Source organism: Dipodomys ordii, unplaced genomic scaffold (genome assembly GCF_000151885.1).
Source record: "Dipodomys ordii isolate 6190 unplaced genomic scaffold, Dord_2.0 Scaffold71, whole genome shotgun sequence".
NCBI lineage: Eukaryota > Metazoa > Chordata > Mammalia > Rodentia > Heteromyidae > Dipodomys > Dipodomys ordii.
In genome coordinates, this window is record NW_012267287.1 from 2,839,093 (window position 1) to 2,847,196 (window position 8,104).

The 8,104-nt window shown below is 56.7% G+C and overlaps 1 protein-coding gene across 1 annotated transcript in view; it reads left to right on the forward strand.

The window, feature by feature from the left end:
• The first annotated feature begins 978 nt into the window (after positions 1-978).
• Positions 979-8,104, forward strand: part of Afap1 (actin filament associated protein 1) — a 50,391-nt gene continuing 43,265 nt past the window's right edge. The window contains exons 1-5 of the mRNA XM_013023915.1: positions 979-1,105; positions 2,510-2,604; positions 4,242-4,350; positions 5,051-5,262; positions 7,874-8,053. Coding sequence (XP_012879369.1) covers positions 979-1,105; positions 2,510-2,604; positions 4,242-4,350; positions 5,051-5,262; positions 7,874-8,053 — 723 coding nt within the window. The remainder of the gene's footprint in view (positions 1,106-2,509; positions 2,605-4,241; positions 4,351-5,050; positions 5,263-7,873; positions 8,054-8,104) is intronic.

Consider the following 8,104-nt stretch of genomic DNA (forward strand, 5'->3'; position numbering starts at 1 on the left):
AGAAATATAAACAGCTAATTGATACATGAAGAAATGTTCAAAATCCCTAGCCATAAAACAAATTCAGGGCCAAACTCCACTAAGATTCCATTTCGCCCCAGGCAGAATCAGGAAGACATCCTGGCGAAGATATGGGGAAATGGACCCTCAGACACTGTTGGTGGGAGCACCATGGGGGTCCGTGTGGAAGTTCCTCACACAATTAAAAGCATCTGCCTTCCGACGGTCCTGCCACCCTAGAGCTGTATTTGAAGGAATTTAAGTGGAAACACAGCCTAGATACCCGCACACCCGGGTTTGCAGAGCAGTGTTCACAGTAGCCGGACTGTGGAATCAGCCCAAGTGCTCTCCACCTGAGTGGACAAAGAGAAATACGATGGGTGTGTGTGTGCATGCATGCACACACATGCGTACGCATGCACATACACAACAGTATTAGTCTGCACTAAAGAAAAGTGGAATTATCCTATTGCAGGAAAATGAATGGAACTGGAGGTCATCGTGTTAAGTGAAACAGACCATGCTGGCAGACAAACACTGCATACCGTCCTATTCAGAATCGAGTCGTTCCTGAATGACAGGAACATGAAAGCGGGACTGTGGGTAGAAACGTGAAGGGGAGGGTGTAGACAGAAGGAGAGGGTGCGCTCGGGTGAGATGGTTGGATTTTTATGCAGGTATGAAAATAGAATAATGAAATGTTTAGACATTGTCTTCCGAGGCGGGGAGGCTAAGAGCGTAAGCGAGGGCTGGGCTGGATCATGGTACATTGTGCATGCATGAAAATACCACAGTGAAACGCCTCGTATACCTGATATCTGCTAAGCAGGAGCACTTGAGGAAAAGCTAGGAATGGAAGCCTTTGGAGATTGAGGTGTACATTCATGCTGTGATGTTTGGGTAGGTTTTTATTGTGACATTACCGACATACCAAGGAGTCTCATAATCCCCTCCCTTCTCTCTCCTTTGTTCTCAGCAATGGAAGAGTTAATAGTTGAACTTCGCCTCTTCCTCGAACTCCTTGACCATGAGTATCTCACATCCACCATCAGGGAGAAGAAGGCAGTGCTCAGCAACATCCTGCTGCGGATACAGTCCTCCAGAGGTGGGCTCGGGTACAGTCCTGCAGAGGTGGGCTCGGGTACAGTCCTCCAGAGGTGGGCTTGGGTACAGTCCTCCAGAGGTGGGCTTGGGGACAGTCCTGCAGAGGTGGGCTGGGGTGGGGGTGGGGGTCAGCCCTCCAGAGGTGGGCTCGGGTACAGTCCTGCAGAGGTGGGCTGGGGCGGGGTGGGGGTGTCAGTCCTCCACAGGTCAGCTGGGGTACAGTCCTGCAGAGGTGGGCTCGGGTACAGTCCTCCAGAGGTGGGCTTGGGTACAGTCCTCTAGAGGTGGGCTCGGGTACAGTCCTCCAGAGGTGTGCTCGGGTACAGTCCTGCAGAGGGGGCTCCCTTCTCCCAGCCCCTTCACCTCCAGCCCGCCTTGGATTCCACCTCCTTTCTAAGATGTTTTGCCCATTCATCGATGGTCATTGGAGCTGTTTATTTGGCGAGTGTCCTTGAGAGCCTGTCTTGTGCCAAGTGCTGGGCTATCTGCCAGGAGTGAATAGAATTGTGGGGCTCCCAAGAGCACCCCACTCTTAGCTGGAGGGTCAGGACCTGGCGCCATGTTTCTGTTTCCAGAAGCAGCTCAGATGCCCGCCGGAGCTCTTCCTGGGGTGCCTTGTAGGCTCTTTAGCACATCCCTGATCTTCAGACCCTGCCAGGAAGAACCGGGTCTGCATGGCCCACGTCCTCTGTGCAAGCAGCGTAGCCCCGCAAACACCTTCCCTGTCACTTCTGCACCCACGTTCCCAGATGCCCGCCGGCCAGCCGGCAGCAAGAGCAGCCTCGCGCTGCCGAGGGGGGACGGTCCCCGCACACTCTCTGTGGTGTTGGGAGAGGGCTGAGGGGACGCTGGGCCAGGTTAGAGAGGCGGAGGGCACAGGGCACGCGGGCAGCAGGTCCGCAGGGGACCCGTGGCGCTGTCTGGATTCTGCCCGGGGCTGGGTGATCGATGGCGGCGGCTTGGACTAGCGCCTACTGGGATGACATGGTGTGGGGGCCTGGGTGGGCGGAGGACCTGACACCCTGACCCCGCCTCTCAGGCTGCTCCTCATGCCCACTCTGGGCCTCTGACCGCTTCCTCTGACCGCTTCCGGTCACCAAGCCTTTCTTCACCACCTGCTGTGCTAAAGCACCAGCCACGTGGTTTTGTTGTTTTTTTTTAAACCGATGGCTTCTATTTCTATTCCCCCCCAACACCTCCGCCTCCCCTTCCTTGCCCTTCCCTTTTCCTCATCCCCTCCTCCTCCTCTTCTCCCGTCTCCTCTCTCCCTCTGCAATCCTGTAGTGTACTTAGTTACTTGGAAAGCAGGGAATAACGATCCCGCCTTGCAGATCGCTGTGGAGCACTGGAGAAGGAGCCTGCCTACAGTGCCTCTCACCAGCCCTGTGCTCTGCTTGCCTTGCAGGCTTTGAAGCCAAGGAGCACGCCCCGCGGCCGGAGAGCAGCAGCCTGCCAGCGCCCCCTCAGCTGCCTCTGCCGGAGATCCCTCAGCCGTGGCTGGTGAGTGAGCACTCCGCCCCTCGCAGGCACCCGAGGCCCGGCCAGCTCAGGAGGCCTGCGGCCTGGCCGGGATGCGGCCTGGCTGGGATGCGGCCTGGCTCGGAGGTGGCGTTGGGAGACTGCCCGAGCTCTGGGTCAGGTTCAGGAACAGAGACGCCGAGGTCGGGCAGGCAGAGCCAAGCCAGGGAGCCCCAGGGCTCTCGAGTCACCTCTGAGGTCCCCGGCTGTGACTGGGAATCTTCTGCCCTTAAGGAGTCATTTTCTTCAAGAGAGACCAAGTGTGACATGGTAGCATGGTGGCTTCGTTTGAGGTTTTGCGTTGAAGTCAAGTTTTCCATGTGCACGGGCCTGCGCCGCCCTGTGCAGTTCCAGGCCTGCTACCTGCTCAAGTCAGGGAAAGCGGACACGCTAGCCACGCCGGCACTCACTTTCTACACCTGCTGTCAGTGGGGTCAGCTGACGGGGGACTCGGGGGCCATGTCCCCTTACCTGTCCTCAGCAGAGCCCTGGAGCCCGGCGGGGGAGGGGCGGTGGCGGGCCTGGCTCACGCAGAGCCACGCTGCTTCTCGTTTATCCAGACGCCCTTACCCACGGGGTGCCTCCCCAGACCAGGGACGCCCTCACCCACGGGTGGCGGGAGGGAGACGTATGTTCCCAGACCCCAGTGTCGTCCAACTCTCCGAGGCCACGCCCCCCCATTGGCGGCAGTTCCTGTCTCCACATCCTCGTGAGGAGTTTGGATTTGTGACTAGGGCACCGTGGGATGGTGACCAGTGAGGAAACGATTGTGATGACACGCTGCCACAGCGTCAGTGAGGGATGGCAGGGGAAGATGGCGGCGTCTGGGCCCGAGCTCGCCGGCGTGTGTTGTAGGTGGTATACGAGGGCGCAGGCAGAGCTGCACATGCTCTGCTGTGAAGACCGCTGCGATGTCACACACCCGGCGCGAGCCCCAGGGCACAGCCAGGGCCCTTCACCAGCCTGCTCTGCCCAGACACTCCATGCCGCTCATCTTCAGCGACATTCATCCTGCCGTGACGGCAAGGCCGGCTCTCCCTGACTTTGGCAGAGAGGCCAAAGCTGACCTGATTGCCTAAATACCATTCGCCCCTTTTTCACATTACTGATGGACGCGGCATGCATTCTTAGAGGTAGAATTACTGAGCTAAGAGTGCTTCTCTATGAGCTTGTTCCCAGCGTGTGATCACCAGGAAGGATCGACAGTTTAACGTCACAAAGGACATGGTGGCTCTTGCCTATAATCCCAGCTACTCCAGAGATAGAGATTGGGAAGTTTATAGGGCGCGTCTACGCGGGGATTGCAAGGACAAGGGAACCCATCCCTGGGTCAGAGCGGCCCCGAGGCCAGCCTGAGCCGGTCCGAGCCAGCCCGGCTGCGCTGGGGAGGGCTGCTGTGCCCAGGACCGGCTGCTGTGCAGCGTCTCACTGGTAGGCTGGTGTGGCCGTGGCCGTGGCTGTGGCTGCGACCAGGACCAGGACAGGGCTGGTGTGGTGTGAACAGGAGCTGGCCTTGCAGCCTGGGGCTGAGGGCTCTTGTCCAGCGACGGCTGTGAGGAGGAAGTGCTGTGGGGTGAAGCCCCCCCACCCCAAGCCAACCCCGAGTTTTCCTCTCTCAGCCTCCTGACAGCGGGCCTCCGCCCTTGCCCACGGCCTCGCTCCCTGAGGGCTACTACGAGGAAGCGGTGCCATTGAGCCCCGGGAAAGCCCCGGAGTACATCACAGCCAGTGAGTGGGTCCCCGGAGCGGGTGCAGCGGGCATGGGACACAGCCATGGCTTGGGGTTCTTCCTCTTGGTGGTACTTGGGTTTGAACTCAGCCCCTCGCACGCTACGTTGGCACCCTGGCACTCTACTGCCGATCCAGGCCTCCAGGCTAGTTTTTTTTTCAGGTAAGGGGTAGGTTTATTCAATAGACCTGCTGGGAGAAAGAGCTGGGAAAGAGAAGAGAGAGCTGGGAAAGAGAAATTGCTGGGAAAAAGAGAGAGCTGGGAAAGAGAGAAAAGAGCTAGAAAAGAGAAGAGAGAGCTGGGAAACAGGAGAGAGCTGAGAAAGAGAAAAGAGCTAGAAAAAGGCAGAGCGAGGAGGCTAGTTTTTTTTTTCCAGTTGCTTTTAGGAAAGTCACGGTCCATCTTGAGGCTTCTTGTAGTTGCTGGGATTATATGGGTGCGCTGCTGCATCCGGCTTCCCTCTGTGCAGACGGAGTCTTGAGGACGTTTCTGCCAGGGGTTGGCCTCAAACCTTGATCTTAGTCTTCCAAGTAACTGAGATTACAGGCAGGAGTCACAGAGCCCAGCTTAGGGATGGGTTAGTCACTTCCTGTGGGAGCATTTTATTGAGTTAGTACAGCCGCCCCTTTCTCACTGAGTTTCCTCAGAGATTAGAAAATCGGTGTTGTGCTCCTCTAACCTGTGCTACCTGCCTGGCAGATTATGACTCGGACGCCATGAGCAGCTCCTATGAGTCCTATGACGAGGAGGAGGAGGATGGGAAGGGGAAGAAGACGCGGCACCAGTGGCCGTCGGAGGAGGCCTCCATGGACCTGGTGAAGGACGCCAAGATCTGCGCCTTCCTGCTGCGCAAGAAACGGTTCGGCCAGTGGACCAAGCTGCTGTGCGTCGTCAAGGACACCAAGCTGCTGGTGAGCGCATCGCAGTGCCGGGCGTGCGGGGCAGGGAGCCGTGCTGGGGCTGCGTTGATCGCCGGAGCCGGGCCCTGGAGTGCTGGGGGCACGGTGAACGCCAGAGCCATCCCAGCTCAGTGAACAGGCTGAGCTGGACTGAGCCCCGCCGAGCCCTGGCTGGGCCTGGGCGGGCGGCAGGCCAGGCTGTGCATCCCGGGCTCGGAGCCTCCCCGCCCTGCCGGGCCTGCGGCTGTCAGTGGAAATGCTCGAATGCTGTAACTTGCCAGGCGGTGCAGGATGGACCGTGAGTCAGTGAATTCCTCCCAGCCAGGTCACCATGGGAGGGGAGGCGCTGGGGGGAAGGAAATTCTTTTGGAAATTAACCCAAGAGGCAACATAGGAAGTTGGAGAGAATGAACCAGAAGCTGGGGGTGGAAGCCGTAGCCCAGCCTGCAGCGGGCCATGGAGTTGTTCCCATGGAAGCCTCTAGTGAGGGAGGGGGGTGAGCCTCCATCCCCCACCCTCTCCTCCCCACTGGAAAACTTGCCTGGTCATCAGTTATGAACTCAACAGAACCTGTGTGTGTTTGCTCGTGAATGTTCATTAGCTCGTGTTCACGCACACATGTGCCAACACTAGGGCATGAACTTAGGACCGGGGTGCTGTTTCTTAACTATTCACGCTCAAGTCTGGTGCTGTACCACTTGAGACACAGCTCCACTTCTGGCTTTTTTCTGGTTAATTGGAGATAAGAGTCTCATAGTTTTGTCTCCCATGGTGGGTTTGAACTGCAGTCCTCAGATCTCAGCCTCCTGCCTGGTGCCTGGCTCTTACTAGTACATTTTTGCCTTCTGCTTTTCTTTCAAGTTGGCTGGTAATTGCTCAGAAGTGTGTCACAAAGCAAAACTGAGCCTTTCTGTTTTCACCAGTCATGTTTTAATGGAACAGATGATCATTTTTTGGTGGTTTTTTGTTGTTGTTGTTGTTGTTAAAACCAAGTTTTTTGACTTGTGGGAGTCATAATTTCCTCGAGTCACAGACCATCGTATGTTTTTAAATGAATGTCTTTGTCGGTGTCTTTTAGAACAGTGGGGTACATTGCTTCTCCACATGTGTGGCCTGAATGTCTCCCACATTGAGAATATGCCAGAAATGATGCTCTTGGGGATTTTAAAGCCTGAAGAACTCCATGAACACAGCCCTCATTTACGGTCTCATGTACTGGCTGCAGATGTGGTTAGAAGACGATATCTTAAGCACACACACCCCACATACAGCCTGGGCTGTGGGCGGGGAGCAGCATCTTGGGGTCCAGACCTGCAACCCTTCTCCCCGACCCTCTACATCTCTCCCTCCTCCCCTCTGGCCTTCAACGAGTTTCTCCTCTCTACATCCTAAGCATAGTAGCTCCCACTTAGAATACTTCCAAATAGTGGAACGAAAATGAAACATGGGCAGAAAGCATCGACTTTGATTAAATGCCGGATCAAAACTGTGTTTTTCAGACTGAGCAGAGAGTGGGTGACTGTCACCGCACTGCCCATCGCCGGTGGGCGGCGTGCGCTGCCTTCCGGCTCTGCCTCGTGCAGGTGGCCCTGGGGTCGGCACTAAGCCACCCAGGCTCCACCTGGGGGGTTGAATGGCACACATGCAGAGTCTTGTGTAGACTCTCAGGACTTGGTAGCATGTGATTTTTAGTGTCAATTAGTAAAATATCAACAGTGTCAAAGCCCAGTTTGCTAATGAGGAAGCGGACTCAGTGAGCCTGAACTCCCAGGCCCAGCTTGGACCAGCGACTGAGCAGAACCAGGTGTTCCGCACACAGGATGTCTTTGGTTCCAAATAATAAGACACCAGGGCTGCGGGACGCAGACCTCGGCTGTGAGCCAATCGCTGGGTGTCTTAGAGCACCTGGCGGGTCTGCCGAACAGCGTGAGCTTTGGGGGACACAGGAAAGCACACCTGGCAGGGGGGGCACAAAAGTGACATTTGCTGACCCTAAGCAGTGCTGGCTGTGTAGTCTCAGCAAATCCGAGAGAGCCTGGCATGCCACAGTGATCGTGTGAACGCTAGTGCATTTGATGCGTTATTCAGACAGAGTTGCAAAATGTTGTGAAGCAGCACCCCAGAACCTCCACCTTATCCAAGCAGGGCCTCCCTGGCTCCCGCAGAATCTAGAACCTCAGCTTTATCATGTCCAGATGCTCAGTAAACTCTTGGTAATGAGCAGGCGAAGGCCCTTCTGGGTCATGAAAGTGCGCATGCGTGTGTGTGTGCGTGGATACCTGCTAGTGTGCAGACCCTTCCCAACCTTGCAGCAGTTCCACGACCAACCCTGGCGCCACCCACAGTTTCACAATGCCAGGCTTTATTTTGCTGTGTTTTTTGAGTTAGTACTGGGGCTTGAACTCAGGGCCTGGGCTCTGTCTCTTAGTGGTTTTGCTCAAAGTGAGTGCTTCTCCGCTTGAGCCACACTTGAACTTCTGGCTTTTTGCTGGTTAATTGGAGATAGGAGGTGTCCCAGATGTTGCTGCCCAGACTGGCTTTAACGGTGATCCTCGGGTGGGAGCCACCGTGCCCGGCTCCGCGCCACTCCCTGACAAGACGCATTGGCTTGTGTTGAACGCAGTGCTACAAGAGCTCCAAGGACCAGCAGCCGCAGATGGAGCTGCCGCTGCAAGGCTGCAGCGTCGCCTACATCCCGAAAGACAGCAAAAAGAAGCAGCACGAGCTGAAGATCACCCAGCAGGGCACCGACCCCCTGGTGCTTGCCGTGCAGAGCAGGGAGCAGGCCGAGCAGTGGCTCAAGGTAGGTGGCCGCCGGCCCGCCGGGCGCCTCTCACCTCTCACCGGCCATCCC